This window comes from Aedes albopictus, chromosome 3, assembly GCF_035046485.1.
Source record: "Aedes albopictus strain Foshan chromosome 3, AalbF5, whole genome shotgun sequence".
NCBI classification, from domain to species: Eukaryota; Metazoa; Arthropoda; class Insecta; order Diptera; family Culicidae; genus Aedes; species Aedes albopictus.
Window position 1 is genome coordinate 315205399 of NC_085138.1, and position 18744 is coordinate 315224142.

The 18744-nt window shown below is 43.2% G+C and overlaps 2 protein-coding genes across 2 annotated transcripts; both read left to right on the forward strand.

The window, feature by feature from the left end:
- Positions 1 to 166: 166 nt before the first annotated feature.
- LOC109433429 (vacuolar protein-sorting-associated protein 25) lies at positions 167 to 1000 on the forward strand. Its single transcript, XM_019709860.3, has 2 exons — positions 167 to 347; positions 426 to 1000. The coding sequence occupies exons 1-2, from the start codon at positions 298 to 300 to the stop codon at positions 895 to 897; spliced, it is 522 nt and encodes a 173-aa protein (XP_019565405.3). The 5' UTR covers positions 167 to 297; the 3' UTR covers positions 898 to 1000.
- A 7327-nt stretch (positions 1001 to 8327) lies between these two features.
- Positions 8328 to 18513, forward strand: LOC109433113 (putative leucine-rich repeat-containing protein DDB_G0290503). The gene is made up of 5 exons (XM_019709512.3): positions 8328 to 8483; positions 8544 to 8881; positions 16450 to 16610; positions 16801 to 18170; positions 18238 to 18513. Exons 1-5 carry the CDS (start codon positions 8466 to 8468, stop codon positions 18346 to 18348), a joined length of 1998 nt encoding a protein of 665 aa, XP_019565057.2. The 5' UTR covers positions 8328 to 8465; the 3' UTR covers positions 18349 to 18513.
- The last annotated feature ends 231 nt before the right edge of the window (positions 18514 to 18744 follow it).

Here is an 18744-nt window from a genome sequence, read left to right on the forward strand (position 1 = left end):
GAGTTCCCTATACTGCATTTCTTTAATTCTGTATGGGATTTTGAAGTTTCTATAAAAATGAAAGAAAAGAGATTCTCTCTCATTGAGTGCCCGGTGTGCAAAAAGATTGAACAAGGTAAAAGTCTGTTCAACCAATTCGGCAACACTGAAATTTCCCTCTATTCCAAATAACAGATCTCGGTTTGCGTCCTCGCTGATGTCAAACTCGGGTTCAGGAAATCTCGAGCAGGAATTTATTAACAAAATATTCAAGTTCTCGCTAAATTACGCTAATAAACTAAAGTTTAGTTGACTTAAATGGCAGATTATCAGTGGCCTTGGGAATACAGCTTTCCGCCTTTCTTCACGTAAGTACCCGCACCGAACTGTGCTACTGGAATGAGCCGTCCCCACCAAAACAAAACTGACTCATCCACCTCTTCCAGGGTTCAATCCCATGCGACCACGAAGGACCAGCAGCTATCGACGTGGAAATCGCTTATCCTGGACTATCAGAAACACACCAAACAGGCCGTGCTCAACATCAACGAGGATTGCGCTCCGTTCGTCAATGAGGCCATATCGCGGAAGATGCCCCCGGAGGGACGCCTCTGGGTGATGGAAGCGCTGGAGAAGACCGCCAATGCCGCCCCGATGGACAAACGGAAACAACAGTGGGAGGTTTACTGGCACACCCTGGACGAGTGGAGTTCGCTACTGCATGGTTGGGCCGTGGCCAACGGAATGACCAACACGGTGTGCACCCTGTACGAGCTGGTGGCCGGCGATCACACCGTCGGAGAAGAATTCCACGGATTGGATCAGACGGTGCTGAAAAAGGCACTCAAGGTGCTGGAAACGAGGGGCAAATGTGAGCTGATCGCATTCGACGACAACGAAGGGGTTAAGTTCTACTGAAATTTAATTTAATCATTGAGGATAAGACGATAAAACTATATAATTTTCAAAATGTTTTGTAAATATTATTTAAATAAACTCATGAGATTTATAAAAGATATAACGTGATATAACTTTGAGCTATTGCTTACAATTTATATTATTTCAAATATATTTATAACAACTGTTAAATATAGTTATTTGTGATTATGATGGCCTTCTTAAAAGCACAAACATGGAAACTGGAAAAAAATAATTCAATAGGAAGCAAGCAGCTGCGGTTTTGCTAAAGTGCCGATAGTGGCGCTTTTCTGATAAATGCGGTAAACGTGATAACAGTGTAAACAAGCAGAGAAGCTTGCGCTACGGAATCATAGACGGCGCTCGTGTTCCATGTGTTTTTCACATATACAGCGGCGCCGCCTGGCACCTATCCACTCGAAACATCATGCGCAACACGGGTGCAAAATGCCAGTCAGAAAAAAAGAAGTAAACAACTTGAAATTTGTATGGTGATGAAATCAATTCAGGCCAAACATTTCAATAGGTCCTATCTGCATTTGAGAGGCTCTCTTTGTTCACTTTCTCATTCAATTATTGCAATGTAATGGTACACTTTTCAAATATTTTTGCAGTACAAATCAAAAGACGATTGTTTTGACCATCGTTTAATGCAAGGAGACAATCATAGTACAAATAAACAGCTGAGATATTAACGAAAGAGAGGAAAACCAAAGAGAGCCTCTCTTCTGCAGATAGGACCTTTAGACATGTTTGGCCTGAATTCTCTGTTACTGCAATGAATCCAGAAGAAACGCGTAAGGATAATGATTTTGTTTCTAATTTGCAACTTTTTGCCCCAAGGCACAAATCGCTGTGATGCGAAACAAGTGCAAGCCAGCGATTTGTCCATACAAGAAAAATGATTTTACTTTTAATGTGGTGGCGCCATCTCTGAGAAAATCAAGCTTTGATTCCTTACTATTGCAGATTTGTTAAATAAAAGTATGTATCGCATATCAGGCCAAACATGTCTAAAGGTCCAATCTGCAGAAGAGAGGCTCTCTTTGGTTTTCCTCTCTTTCGTTAATATCTCAGCTGTTTATTTGAATTATGATTGTCTCCTTGCATGGAACGATGGTCAAAACAATCGTCTTTTGATTTGTACTGCAAAAGTAGTTGAAAAGTGTACCATTACATTGAAATAATTGAAAGAGAAAATGAACAAAGAGAGCCTCTCAAATGCAGATAGGACCTATTGAAATGTTTGGCCTGGGCCCTGTAGCATAATCGGGCTAATAATATTAGCTACAAGTTACAAGTTACAAGTACTAATATTACAAGTGCTAATAATTTGTGTTGCATAAAGGCTCAATTTTCTACTAATATTATTAGCACTTGTAATATTAGTGACCATGAAAATACAAGTTGTTTTGGTTCATTTATCTGTCAAAATTCATCCGACAGTTCACTATTAATTTGAAATGGCAGTTGATGTTTATAACTTCATTTATTCCGAAGTTTTGCATTCTATATACGATAGATGAAGAAAAGCATGTGCTGTTTGGATAATTTTCGGTCGCTCTGACGAAATATTTTTTTTACAAAGTATGACACTGCAAGCGAGACTGCAAGTACCTAGACTTTTAGTAAAATGTCTCAAATAGTACTGGTTGAAAAACAATGTATAAAGATTTAGCAACATGTATTCTGCTTCTTGTTAAAATCCGAAGTGATCTGGGATGCAAAAATTGAGCTTTTACCTACTTTTATATGTCGCAACTCGATTCGAGTTAGTGTATATATTGGCACCGCAAGCGAAAAGTAGGCAACAAAGAAGGCACGGCAACAACGCTTTGTTTTTTCGTTAGCAGATAATGATAAAATCGCTCCCGAGTTTGTTCACAACAAAAACGGTAGGAATATTTGTCTCGTTCTATTCACATCGTGATTTTCGCATTGTTTTCCAACTGAAACTCGACTCAAAGGTTTGCAAGAGTCTTAATTCGTTCAAATGCTTATGAATTCGATCATGTGGGTCGAAAATTTCAGCAGAAAAGCCGGAATATCAGCTCACACACGGCAAGCGATGTTTGTTTTATTGCTGTCATCGCCTGACATGCGTTTGTTGCGGAGCGACTTTGTTACCAACATGAATCGCTTAGGACAAAGTTGACGGGCTTGGTGGTCTAGTGGCTATAGCTTCTGATTCGTATGCAGAAGGTCATGGATTCAATCCCTGGCCCGTCCTTTTCATCCTACTTTGTATCTTTCTATCCACTTTCTCTCGCTCTCTTCTCTACATATACAACCCATGTATATTCATATGTTCATAGCCATCGCTAGAACCAGAAACGAATTGAAAAAAGTCGTTTCCCTCCCTTCCAACTTCCACTCACAGCACAGGGTATATAACGCCTATAAGTTATGCAACCAAAGCGTGCTGTGACGCTTGACCTTATTCACCTTATTCACCACACAATCTATCACGAACACTATAAATAACCCTATCCATGGATCGCATCACCGACCCAACGGTGACTCCCAGATCTCCCATCCTTTCCGTCTAACAAATACCCCAGTCCGTGCGGGTTGTGGGGACGCAGAGTGCTCTCGGTCTCTAGTAGCAACAACCAGTACACTCTAACATTCCTTTCCCTTCCCAGCTGACTATAAGGACTTGGCCGGCGCCGTTATTGATCAAATATGCATGAGCTGCTAAAATTGCACTTTGAGAATAAGTGGAATGTCCCCAGCCCCTTATTCAGATGGATCTCAGTGCAACTGGTACCAGTTCAGATCAATCACGGAGGAGCAACCATTGACATGTATAGTCAGAATTGATCGATGATCGAACATGCATCGCTTAGGACAAAGCGTTTGTTTTTCGGCGTGATCCGTTTTTCGTACCCTGTGCGCAATACAAGCAATTGATTCAAATTTATTTCGCATCTGCATCTTTACCTGTGCTTATGCAGTGACTGTGGGGTATGAACAAAGCTGAGTAGCATTCTCCATGCGTGTATTTCCCCTAGCAAGCATCAGTGACAACCAGCACCATGACGGAGTCGTCGTCAGTGTGATGCTGCCTCATTGACGAGTGGACTGTTGGCGGAGCAAGTCACCATCACCGCGAGGTTCCGTATTATGCCAAGTGATTCTACTGCAGTTTGCTAAGATGGCTGGGAACGGATTGTTCCAGTGAGTTGCCCGGTATTCACATTGGCGATCCTGCCAGGAGTGCATCATAATCAATAACAAGTTAATCATAAAATAGGTAGAATCACTTGGCATAAAAACAGTGAGAGAAAACAAATCGTTTTGGTGTGTGAAGTGTGTGGTGGTGCTGCAAACACAGTGAAGTGGGTGTTGCAATTCTGCGGTTCCTGACGAAAGCTAGAGCGCGGAAAGTTTTTGTTTTTCCAACCGCGTTCTGTTTTAGCCTTGGTTCTAGCACAAACACATGAACAAAGGCGCGGTGACGTGGTTGATTTTTGTTGTCGACTGGTAGCACGCTGTGGGTAGGTGGTTGGTCGGTCGAGGATTGCATGCATCCCGCATAACCATGAACCATACTCGTACTGTGTACCATACTGTTCATAACTATTTTCTACAGTATCTCAACAGTATAGTATAGCACCCAAAGTAACAATAAACCAACAGTGACATAAACGGTTTTAGCAGTATGATAGATGGTTCTCGAGCAAATTACAATATGGGGAATAGGCGGTTAAGTTATGTTACAACAAGAAAACGCCAATTTTCTCGAACAAAATTTTTCGATTACAGTTTGTCAGAAGGTCAACATACTATCCATTTTTTGCTCAATTTACTGTGTAGCAAATAGTTCAAGAACAGTTGGCCTATAAAATCGGAGTAAAATAGGAAATGTATGTGTAATTATTGCTATATAGTGAAATATGGTTCCACAGTCTAGCATATAGCGCTCATACTGTTGTAATAACAATATGTTATTTAGTTCTTTTACGTTTGTACTATTTGTGGGGGAATGGAAAAATATTCACTACTGGACTGTCGCAGAAACATCAAAAGCGCGGAAACGTAAATAAAACTGCTAGATTGCATCATAAATCGAAAACCAAGTGCACTAAAGACACGGTTTGTTGGTTTGTTGCAATCACATTTTATTTAACATTTCCACACTTATGATCACTGTCTGCGCAGCCCAGTAGTGAAATCAAAAGTGTAAATAAGAGAAAAAACTAAAACTCGGCTTTTTACCTTTAATTTTCATAGTAAATAGAAATTTTGTACATTATCTTCATAAAAGCATCAAAGCAATTTGGTATGACATTATTTGTGTGAGACAGAAAGTTCCCAAAACAGGAACCTTTGAATAATTGACCATTCACGTTAGCATACGTGCCAAGGCAGCATCCATTAAGTACGTCACGCTAAAACTAAGAATGTTCAACCCCCCCCCCCCCCCTTCGTACGGGTTTTTCCTATACCTAATACATTGCTTGTCACACTTTCACAAACCCCCCCTCCCCCCTAAGCGTGACGTACTTAATGGGTGCCCCCCAACCGCCAAGATCAAAACAATCACGGTTACATCGTTCGGATTCAGCATACTGTTCTCGTACGCTGCACAAGATCCGGAACACATCCGTAGCAACGATAAACTCCAGCAGCCGCTTGGTGATCTGATCGCACGCAAGACTCGACGATTCCGACATCAAACCGTTGGCCTTGAGCTGCAGCTTACAGCCCACTATCTGCACTCTGCACCTCTCTGCACTAGCGTCGAGGTGTTACCGGTGCCGAAAAGTCCAAACAACTCACTTCACCTTTACCGGAGTTTCCGCTGCACACCCGGTTCCAACGATATGGTCGGCATAGCAAATCACTAAAAATAAAACCCAATTCCTATTTTTCAGTCGTTAAATTAAGCTTTACTAGACCCTTACCTGAACATCCGGCTCCATCGTTGTGATCCAGGTTGGCATCACCATAATAATATGGATAGAGGAAACCCCAAAGTCAAAATTTTATTAATTTGTTTTACGCTTCTAAAATTTCTCGAAAATTTCACTGCTCACAACCGTTGTAAACAAAGCCAGCATTCGACAAACCCAGAAGATTTGCAATTGAATATCGGTCACATATACACTCATGTGTGTAACAGTTTGCCAAATTGTTGGGTGTCAGTTAAATATGGTGAAATGCATATGTCTGGGTGTGTTGCACAAACATGAAAACGAACCATTTGTCAGAGAGTGCTTTCATATTGCCACCATTTCGCACGAGTTTTGCCTCACATATCATTCAACAAAGTGAAGACACTACGGTTTATTGTTACAATTTGGTATGGATGACTCGAATTGTTGTCAATAATACATTCTGTGAACCTTTATATTGTTCAGCATTAATGCAACAGTTTGAGATAAAATAACACTAACAGATAGACGACAGTTAATGTTTGGAATGTATGACATAGTGTACATTTCTATGCGGGATGTTTCTTCATGTTCTTGCTCGGCATGGATGGTCGCGCTTTCGTTGATTCCTCGGATCGTACATGCTCGTGTTGTCGCTCGGTTGAACGGTAAATGCAAACAGGTTGATGTGCATGATGGTAGAGGTGTTTGACTATTGTGAATGTTGCCGTAAAATACTCGCGGCGTTGGTTGGTTGGGTTGGTTTTTTGCTCGGGTTTTTGGTTGGGCGTGTCGAACCGCCGAAATTTTTTTCTGCATAAGGAAAATGCAGGGACGTGTAATGAAAACCGTCCAAGGAAACGGCATTTTTAGATAACTGCCGAAAATTATTCTGCATAGAGAAAATGCAGGGACGTGTAATGAAAACCGTCCAAGGTAAAGGCGTTGTTGGATAACCGCCGAAATTTTTTTCTGCATAAGGAAAATGCAGGGACGTGTAATGAAAACCGTCCAAGGAAACGGCATTTTTGGATAACCGCCGAAAATTATTCTGCATAAAGACAATGCAGGGACGTGTAGTGAAAACCGTCCAAGATAAAGGCGTTGTTGGATAACCGCCGAAATTTTTTTCTGCATAAGGAAAATACAGGGACGTGAAATGAAATCCGTCCAAGGAAATGGCGTTATTGAAAAACTGCCGAAAATTATTTGCATCAGTAAAATGCAGCGATGTGTAAAGAAACCCGTCTAAGGAAATGGCGTTGCATGATAACTGCCGAAAGCTGTGCGTGAGGAAAATGCAGGGATGTGTAATGAAAACCGCCCATAAAAATTGCATATCGTAAAACAGTTTAAAATTTGAAGTATGCAATGAAAACATATCTACTGAAAATATCTTGTAGAACCTCTTTCGAACTCGTTTTGTAGAATCTATTATCGTATAATGAAGGACATTTGTGTGTTATATATCTCAAATTCGTTAATCTCTTGTTTTTTCTTTTTTTTCGGAGAAGAGGGAGAATGTGGGGTATGAACAAAGCTGAGTAGCATTCTCCATGCGTGTATTTCCCCTAGCAAGCATCAGTGACAACCAGCACCATGACGGAGTCGTCGTCAGTGTGATGCTGCCTCATAGGCCTTTTCATGTGACAGTTCCGTGCATGCATTTGTTTACAAAGCTTGAACAACAGATGCTAACAAGAAAGTGTCATCTTCATAGAAGAACTGTCAAACGCCCGAAAAATCAGCTGATTTAAGACGTCAAATGAAAAGGCCCATTGACGAGTGGACTGTTGGCGGAGCAAGTCACCATCACCGCGAGGTTCCGTATTATGCCAAGTGATTCTACTGCAGTTTGCTAAGATGGCTGGGAACGGATTGTTCCAGTGAGTTGCCCGGTATTCACAGTGACCATAACATATAACTTTATCAAGAACCTCCAATCAAAGATGGGTATTGTAGAAACTTTGGAGAACTTGAGAGACTCAGCAGAAATTATATTTAAGATACAAAGTGTACATCAACGCAATTTTCTCTTTAATGAGTTTCGAATACGTACTGCCAAATTTAATCGTCGAAAACTGGAATTAAGGTTGACATGTTGGATAAATAATATCTTTTGAGTTCATCAAAATGGTAAATCGATATATTCAAAACTAAATATGACTTCTGCAATACTTTAAATTTAACTGGTAAATTATTTTACAAGACCTTTGAGACTTGTAATCAAAAGTACAAGTCATAGCTAATATTTTATACTTGTAGTTTGTTTATGCAACATACACTTGTAAATTCTACTAATAATATTAGTCCAACCGACTTGTACTATTGGACTTGTAACTTGTACTTGTAGTATTTTTATGCAACAGAAAATTATAAGTTACAAGCTACAAGACTAATATTATTAGTAAAATTTTCATTATGCTACAGGCCCCTGATATTATCTCATATTATATTATATTATATTATAATATCTACCATTGATCTGGTATTTCAATCCACAACCTTCGATTTTCTTCAGTGCAGTGATTCGGAAGGTCGCCCAATACTGTCAACTGTCAGCAAAAATCAGATCAGATCAAAGCAAGTCATTTTTTTTTTTCATTGTGGTGTACACGCGTTTATGTGCTGTTTTTTGAAAATTTGTGATTAATTTGTGAAAATTTGTTAATTTATTTTTTCCGCAAGATGAGTCAATCACCTCAGGTAAATTAAATTTCGACAAACTGACAAAATAACGAATTAATCGAAACCTATCCGCTCCAGCACGAAAAACATCCGTCCTCCGCGGATGAGCACGACGACGGTGACGAAAGCGACACGATGGACGAACTCAATTCGGACCAGTGCTCGTCCGGCGAGGAGGAATACGACTCGGACGACAGCGAAATGTGCCAGGACATCGTAAACGATGTGCGCGATTTGGCCAAACGGGAAAAGATGGAAGTGCTTATCGAGGTGATCAAGAGCCGCACCGAGCAGCTTCGGCTCCATCGGCAGCTGGAAGTGTACCAGTACGCAATGGATGTTCTTGGTGGCGAGAAAACGCGACTCCAGCTGGATCTGGCACTGACCACCAAGACGCTACTGGTGCTGAAGGATGCGTAAGTTACGTTCTCTGAAGTGTATCCCAATTCCAGTTTACAGGCAAAATTTATCTGCATCTGCATCCATAGCGCATCCTGAATGTTCTCAGCTGTACGTGAGAGTAACTCTCAACTGTTGTCTCCATTCGACTCGGTCCGTTGGCTGTGCGTCTCCAGTTCCGCACTCTGCGAAGTTCAAAGTAGGCTCGATTTCCTGCCTCAATGCGTCTCTGAATTTCTCTGCCGGTGTCGTTGTAGGCGGTTACCAGAGAGCCAAAATACACGAATCCTTCAACCGCCTTGATTTCATCGCTGTCGGTAGAAATTCGGGGTGGCGGGTTCGATTCCCGGTCGGTCCAGGATCTTTTCGTAAAGGAAATTTCCTTGACTTCCTTGGGCATAGAGTATCTTCGTGCCTGCCACACGATATACACATGCAAAATGGTCATTGGCAGAGGAAGCTCTCAGTTAATAACTGTGGAAGTGCTCATAGAACACTAAGCTGAGAAGCAGGCTTTGTCCCAATGAGGACGTTACGCCAAGAAGAGGAGAGAAGAGGAGGGTGCGGTAATCTTCCCTGGAGGCCTTTGACATAATGTGCTTTGTCTTTGACACGTTAATGATTAATTCGTGTTTATCCCCGCTCTCCTTATTACACCTTCTAAGGCGATGTTAAACAGCAAGCATGAAAGACCATCACCTTGACGTAACCCTCTACGAATTTCGACGGCTGAACGGGCTCGTTTAGAAGTTAACCATCAATTTGAACTTCCCGATCAGCATAGATAGCTGTGTAGTGTCGGTAGCGGTTGTCTCAATTGGCTAAAAATAACACTATGGACCACCTCTTCCGGGGGTAAAAGTCCACTAAAAAGGGAACCCCTATCCAAGGTGTCAGGCGACCCGTACTGATGGATGAATGGTTGAGGGGGTTTAAAACATGCTCGATCTTTAACGGAGCCCGTAACGTAGGTAGATCGCCTTTTTGTGTTGCGTTAATACGGTTAGAGATCTACCAAACCGAACTCTAGTCACATCCGGTTTGTCAAGTTGGGGTAATGTATTTTGGTAATAAGGATTCATGGTACAAAGTCCTTGTTACTGGTGACAGTTTCTAAAATTGCATTTATTCTGCCTTGCTGATAGTTAAAGAATCGGACTTTGCCCACCCTACACTACACTTGATGTTAGGGAAACAAACATGCTTTACGTATCGAATTGCGTACTAACCTATCAAGGACTGTTAAGTTCTGGTAATTAAAGAACTCACGTGCATTTTTATTGCAGAACACATTCTCTAATTTGACAAAGTTTTGCAACTAGCCTAAAGTCCCGGGCTTTTCTATGTTGTCTTGGGACTAAACTAGAAGCAAGACATGGATGGGGCTAGAGTTCCGGTGCATGGATAAATATCGGTACCACCGTTTTGTTTTTCTAAGAATTCAAATAGATTGTGTTTGATTAGGGGCGCTCTTTCACTGGGATTTGAATCTCTATGATAACGGGACCTTTTCATCGCAATCGATTTCTTGTATCTCTGGGATAACAAAACAGGAACTGTACAGAAATAGATTCTTCATTGCCTCTAAATGACAATGGAGTAGTTGTTGAGCCACCCGGCTCGGCAGATACTGAGAGTATCAAAATGGCAACACTTCTCAGTTTGACAGTTCCATTACTTCCATTGTATCAGCTAAAAAGAGAAATAAATTCAGTTAGTTTTGTTCCCAGCTAGAGATCACACGCGTTTATTGTACTCTCTAATCCGAGCCCTTGTTTCCTAGACCTTTGCAATCCAACAGGTTATGTGCTCAGCCTTGGGGCCAAGAGGAACAGGAGAGTGTAGTTTTTAGAACGATGGACATCTCGAAGGTGAACGTGATCCGATTGAACAATCGGAATTACCGGTCGTGGTCGTTTAAAGTGCAAATGTTAATGCGTCGCGAGGGAACGTGGTGTTTTGTAGATCCGGGAGTTGCTCCGAATCCGGTTACACCAGAGTGGCAAGATGGCGACTCCAAAGCAAGAGCAACCATTGCATTGCTTGTGGAGGACAATCAGCACAATCTCATCATGGCGAAGACTACTGCAAAAACCACGTGGGACGCATTGAAAGCTCATCATCAAAAGGCGACACTTACGGGAAAGGTGTCCTTGTTGAAAGAAATTTGCAGTGCGAATTATAAGGAAGGCGAAAGCATGGAAGAGTTTCTTTACGAAATGGAGGAAATGTATTCGCGTTTGGAGAACTGCGGAGAGAAGCTTTCACAGTACATGCAGGTGGCAATGATACTGCGAAGTCTCCCAAAAGCTTTCGACGCACTCACCACCGCATTGGAAAGCCGCTCTGATGCGGAACTCACAATGGAACTCGTTAAATCAAAGTTGATCGATGAGAGTGAGAAGCTGTACGGTGAGAAAACGTCGGAAGAGAGGGTGCTGAAAGCGAGCAGTGAAGTGAAGCCAGTTGTTTGTTATTTTTGCGGAAAAGCTGGCCACAAAAAGTGGAACTGCAAAGACTTTCTGATGCAGAAGAGCAGTTCAGAAAATGCAAGCGGGAAAAAGAAGAATCTGCCGAAAGCGGAGCAGAAAGTGAGACAAGTGCGCGAAACCGACTTTCGATCGTTTACGTTTATGGTGCGTGGAAATGTCAACAACCGTCCACGTTCGCATTCGTGGTTGATTGACTCGGGTGCCATGTCACATATGTGCAGTGACAGATCAGTTTTTTCTCGATTTGAAAACTCGCGTTCGAGTGTAACTGTCGCGGACGGCAATGAAATTCGTGTTGAAGGCACCGGCGACTGCCTAATTGAATGTGTGAACGATTCCGGTGAACTGATTAAGCTCACGTTGCAAGGCGTGCTATACGTTCCTACACTCGAAAGCAACATGATTTCGATAAGCAAGCTAACATCTAAAAACGTTCGTGCCGAGTTCGATAAAACCGGATGTAAATTGGTGTACGCGAATACCGTCGTTGCTATCGGTGATAAGATCGGGGACATGTACTGGCTGCGTATGTTTGGTGAAAAAGTGCTAAAAGCAGAAAGCAAGCGGCATTCGAAAAATTGCCAACACTCGTGGCACCGACGGTTGGGCCATCGCGATCCTGCAGTGTTGGAAGAGCTCAAGCGGAACAGTTTGGTAAAAGGAATCAACGTAGTGGATTGCGGCATTCGCACGACATGCGAGTGCTGTATTGAAGGAAAAATGTCGCGCCCTTCGTTCCCGAAAGCTGCGGAAAAAACGTCGAAAAATATATTGGACATCATCCACACGGACGTATGCGGCCCGATGGATGTGGTCACGCAAGGAGGTTGTCGTTACTACATGACAATGATCGATGATCACAGCCGCTACACCCATGTCTTCTTTTTGAAGGAGAAATCTGACGTGGAACAGAGGATCCGGGAATTCGTTCGAATGGTTGAAACTCAGTTTGGTCGGAAGCCTCGAATCATCCGATCGGACCAAGGCGGCGAATATTCGGGTAAGTCATTACGACGGTTCTATTTGGACGAAGGCATTAAGGCAGAATACACGGCGGCTTACTCTCCACAACAAAATGGAGTATCAGAGAGGAGGAATCGCTCTCTTAGTGAAATGGGCCGTTGTTTGTTGCTGGACGCAAAAATGGATAACCGATTTTGGGCTGAAGCGATAAACACAGCTTGTTATCTGCAGAACCGCCTACCATCTGCAGCAGTTGATCGAACTCCATATGAGATCTGGTACAATCGAACGCCAGATTTGAACCACTTGAAGCGATTCGGATGCACCGGTTACGTCTTGATTCCCTCGGTAAAACGCAAAAAGCTGGACGTAAAAGCCGTCAAAATGACTCTTGTCGGTTACTCATCTGAACATAAGGCGTATCGGATGTTGGATATGCGCACCGGTGAAATCAAGATCAGCCGAGACGTTCGATTTTTGGAGTTTAGCGACGAATTTATGGAAGCAAAGTCAGAGGACATCCAGCCACGATCAGCGGAACTAGATCGCCCAGCAGATACAGGAAGCGTCGAGTGGCCGTTGGAAGATTTTTCAAAACCAACGAACGTAAATGATGATGCACAATCAGAAGAAGATTTCTACGGATGGGATGACGACGAAGCCGATTGGCCTGGTGGAGTTTTCGAAGGCTATGATTGCAACTTTTGGAGAGACGATGACGAAGACCCTGAAAGAGAAGAGCAACCGCAGCCGGTTCGTCGCTCAGGGCGAGCAACAGCTGGTGTTCCGCCGGCTCGCTACACGGATGGAGTATGTCTGGCAGTACACAATGTGGTGGAGCCGCGATCGTTTCATGAAGCAATCAATGGTCCACAGTCTGCTGATTGGAAGTCGGCTATGGACGAAGAAATTTTGTCGCATCAGGAAAATGGAACGTGGGAGCTCGTTCAACTTCCACAACATCGCAAGGTAATCGGAAGCAAGTGGATTTATAAGTGCAAAGTGGATGAAAATGGCCAGCTGGTGCGCTATAAAGCCCGCTTAGTTGCGCAGGGGTATTGTCAAAAATACGGCCTCGACTATGACTTGGTATTCGCACCCGTCGTGAAACAAACAACATTCAGAGCAATGCTGACCCTAGCTAGCATAAGGAAAATGTTAGCTAAACAAATCGACATAAAAACCGCATATCTGTATGGACAGCTTCAGGAGGAGATTTATATGCGGCAGCCTCCCGGCTATGAGATTGGAAACCAAAACGACGTTTGCAGATTGCGGCGCAGCTTGTATGGGCTAAAACAGGCAGCCCGTGTTTGGAATGAACGGATTGACAGCGTCCTAAGAGCCATGGGTTTCCATCAATCCCAAGCCGACCCGTGCCTTTATATACAGGAGACATCAGGTACGTACATTTTCCTTTTGATTTACGTCGACGATATAATCGTTATTTGCTCGACGGAAACTGAATTCGCCAATATTGTTGAGACTCTGAACGGCCAATTCAAGATCACTGTAATGGGAGATTTGAAGTTGTTTCTCGGCATACAAGTCCGTCTAGAGGCCGGACAGTATCGCATCAATCAACGTGCGTATCTATGTCGGCTGTTCGAAAAATTCGGGATGAAAGACGCCAAAACATCGAAGGTACCGATGGATCCCGGCTTCCTTCAACAAAAGGAGGAGGCAAGCGAGAGACTTGATTCCGTTGATCAATATCAGAGTCTCATTGGGGCTTTGTTGTACGTAGCCGTGAGTACTAGGCCAGACATTTCGATTGCAACTTCGATCTTGGGACGACGTGTTCAAGCTCCAACAGTAGCCGACTGGAACGAAGCGAAGCGCATTTTGCGCTACCTTAAGCATACCGTGGATTTGGAGCTCTGCCTTGGTCACCTCGGCGAGGATAATAAGCAGCTGGAATGTTATGTCGACGCAGACTGGGCGGGCGATATTTCCGATCGCAAATCAAGCTCGGGATACCTTTTCAAGTTTCACGGTGGCGTCATTGATTGGTCTTGTCGTAAGCAGAAATGTGTCGCCCTCTCCAGCACCGAGGCCGAATACATTGCACTGGCTGAGTGTCTCCAAGAGGTGCTATGGATTCGAAAATTGATGGATGACATAGGGGAGCAGCTTGATTTTCCAATACCGGTGAAGGAAGATAATCAAAGCTGCATCGCCTTGACTAAAGCAGACAGGAACGAGAAAAAATCCAAGCATATCGACACTAAGTATAACTTTGTAAAGGATTTGGTTCACCAAGGTGTCGTACGACTGCAATACTGCCCCTCGGAACACATGGAGGCAGATTTGCTTACGAAACCGCTCCCAGCAGTCAAACTGAAGAACCTTCGAAGCGCAATCGGGATCAAACCAATCAGTGTTGAGGAGGAGTGTTGAGCCACCCGGCTCGGCAGATACTGAGAGTATCAAAATGGCAACACTTCTCAGTTTGACAGTTCCATTACTTCCATTGTATCAGCTAAAAAGAGAAATAAATTCAGTTAGTTTTGTTCCAAGCTAGAGATTACACGCGTTTATTGTACTCTCTAATCCGAGCCCTTGTTTCCTAGACCTTTGCAATCCAACAGTAGTACCACCGACGAACCGACGTGACAGCTAGAACAAATAAATTCAAATTTGTCCCCGACGCCATGATGAAAAATAGCCGAACACTACCGCCTCCTCTATAGCGGTTCGCGTTGTTTTGATAGCTTGACTCCAAACCCCTGTGTATTCATATAGGAAAAGGTTCGCACCTGAGCTGATTTGACAGAAGCATTCGCTCGCTTTGCTGGCCGACCGTTAAATTTAGGGGGGACACTTTTGAAACACCACTGTCACGTCGGTTCGTCGGTGGTAGTACGACATGCACTAAATACTAAGGATACGGGTAATGTCACACAAGATCTAAATACTGGTCGCAGTGGCTAACCCATACAGAAAAAAACCCTCTGCAAAATTCAAAGGGACTCGAGACTGTCCCTGATACTCCAACTACGCACATCACTCGATCCATCGTTGCCCTGAACAATCGTGTCAGTTTATCCGGGCATCCGTATTCGTGCAGAATCTGCCAGCTATGGCAGATCGATTGTTTCATACGCCGATTTAAAATCGATGAACAAGTGATGTGTGGGCACGTTGTATTCACGGCATTTCTGATACACCTAGCTGATGGCGAACATCTTACCTGTTGTAGTGCGTTCACCCATGAATCCAATTTGACGGCAGCATAGCCTACTCCTCCAATAATATCTCCTCCTCCCAAATACTGGTAATGATCCAGTGTAGTGCTCTCACCAGTGCTTTCCCACCGTATTTAAGAAACTTGCTTGGTAGTTGATATGCTGTTTTTCAACCGGCCAACCCCCTCTTCAAACTCGTGGAGGTAGAGGTCAAAGTTTCGATCTTCTGCACATACGCCTAGATCTATTAACGCGCCAATCGTAGTGCTGTCGCCACATCTAGACCACCTTACGCTCGCTCGTGAGAGGATTCCCGTGGTTGACTTGGCACATGTCGGGTCGTAGCAAAGCCTCTGCGTGAGCGGAACAGCTTCTCGTAGAACATCCGTGTGTCCTTAGCGCGGTACAGCTCTTCCGTTCTTCTTGCTGGCGATTATTCCGTCGGAAGTCTGAGTTCTGCCTGTTCCTCGCCTGTCTATAACGTGCCTCATTCGCCTTCGTACGGTGTTGTAACATTCTCGCCCATGCTGTATTCTTCTCGTATTCCAACTGTTCACATTCGCCGTAGTATCAGTCGTTTCTGTGATTTGGAGTCGCGGAGCCAAGTACTATGTATGGCGGATCGGATATCCCTGCAGCTATCTTACAAGTGAAGCTGCACCAAGCTGCTCTTCCGTTGATAGGGCCACTGCTAACCGCTGCTAGAAGTTTTCTACGTTCCGCAGCCGCACGATGTTGAGCCGCGGCAAAAAGTGATCAAATAATATTGCCCTGTTCGGATTTTAGTACGATGCCCATTGCATACTTTCATACAGTTAATTGTTAATTTGTTCAAATTTTGCGAATTCGTTGATTATTTTATGCACCTCCCATTTTTCAAAACCCTAACAACATCAGAGTTTTTGCATGTTATCTCTGTAAATAAAACGCATTCTATTTCAGATTAACTGAACAACGCAAACAGGATGAGAAAGTTCTCGCTCGACTCAACTTGACGTCGGATTTTATTGGCGATTTGGACATGAAGCGAGTTCAGTTGATCAAGGAAATTCGCCATTTGACTGCTCAGTTTGCGGAGCATAGGGCCAAAACTGAACAAACGGGTAAGTACTTTTAAACTGCTGCTACTAGTTTAAATAAGAGAATTTTGTACTTTCTCATTGGCATTCATGATTTACGGTAATCATCAGGATCTATAGTGAATTGTAGTTCGCGAAATTTGTGCTCTATATATTCGTACACACTAACATTTACAAGTGTGGGTGCCTTCTAAGTGTGTACCTCACATTCCAGCCAACGAACGCCTTCAGGATGAAATCAATCGGTCCCGTCAGCTGCAAGACCAATTGGATGCAGTGTACGTCAGCAACAACGATTTGAAGCAAGAGTTGACGGAAGTGGATGAAGCTCGTCAAGCGTTAGCTTCCACTCTTTCGGACCGTCTGAATGAGTTGGCCAAGTTAACCGAGGAACTGCAAGATGCCCAAAAACGTATCGAGGTAGACGCTCAGACAAATGCAAAACTAACCGAGAACGTTGAAATGTTTCTAACTGAGAAGACACAGCTTGCAACGGAAGTTCTTGAATTGGAAAACCAAATGGCCGAGCTGGAGCAGACGAATGCAGCAAAGTTGGGCGAAATGGAGCGAAACGCAAACTCTCAACTGTTGGCACTCGAACAGCAGAAAGATGCAAAGCTGGCGGAAGTTGAACAAGCGTGGAAGAGCAGATATGAAGAAGAAATGAAAAAAGTTGATGTCAAGCTGACAGATGCAAATGCGCAGATGAAAGAGATTGAGAAGCAAAATGCGGATTTGAAAGAAACAGTTGAGAAATTGCGATCAGATCTGGAGACTACCGCTAAGCAACTGGAGCAGGAAAAGGAGCGAGGAAAAGAATTGGATGCTAAGATTAGTGACATCCAAACCATGCTACACGATCGAGACAATGAAATCACTTCTTTGAACAGCAAATTGAATGGAGAACATAAACGAGTCGATAAGGAAATGGAGAGAATGGAAGAGCTTAATACAAAGCTCAAGGATCTTCAGATGGATAATGAGAAGAAGGTCAGTGATCTTGAAAATCAGCTTGAAATTGCTCAAAAGGAAACCGAAGTTATCAAAGCGAAAAACGAGAAGCTTGAAAATGAGATGAAGGATCAAGCCGCCAAAATCAACGCAATGGAATCGACCATTTCGGAAAAGGAGAAGGAGCAAGCTGCCTTGCAAGAAAAGACAGAAAAGGACGGAAATGAGCTTCGGAAACTCAGCGTTCAACTGGCCGAACAAAAATCCACGATTCAATCCTTGGAGGAAAAACTGAAAGCAAAAATTCAGGAAGATATTCGGTCAAACGTCGAAAACCTGAACAATGTATCCACTGCCCAGATCACTTCCACGCCGCTTCGACACCCTAAAATTTCTGAAAGCTTGGACGTTCCGTTAACCAAGAGAATGCGCCTCGTCGATAATGATGTGATGAGTGTCCAATCCAGTATTTCGAACTACACCAGCTTTCAGGGCAATGTGGATCGAAAGCGTGACTCCGGTCGGTTCTTTACCCGTAAGTCACCAGTTCATGCGAAGAAAAAACCTGAAGCGAGATCGTTCTTCGCCCGGTCGGAGAAGCAGCACTTGGACGATGAGCTGATCAGTTTGGCGGTATGTGTTGGTATTCTTGTTGATTGGCTGTTTCAAATAATACCGGATTTTATTGAATATATTTCAGAGTACCATAAATTTGGATGAGGAACCGCTGGAAACTGGTAATCTGAGCATTAGCGTATCACCAGTCCCACTTGTGAAACCATTCTTCCGCAGGCAGTCGGAGAAAAAGTAGCTTTTTACCGTTTCTTAACGCTGACTATAACGTTTACAACATTCAATGAATTCGATCGAAAGATTAAGATTGTTTCTTTTTCCATTCTAGATTAATCATATTTATTAGAATACACTCAATAATGATTGTACATATGTAAAAATACAAGATCTAGTGTAAATCGTATTCATGCTGCTATCTCTAATATTCCGCATGACAACTTCTAGGAGTTTATGTGCCTTGCTAGTGAGCTGTTCCACAGTCTCTCGAATTGCCAATCCAAGGCAATGTAATGCTCTCAGCGAACTAATAATCAAATACGTCTACAATGGACATCCGTAGATCGCTCAAATTGGTGAATTGGAACTGCCGTTTCATTCGTAACAAGGCTGTGGAATGTTTTCACTTTCTTCAAAC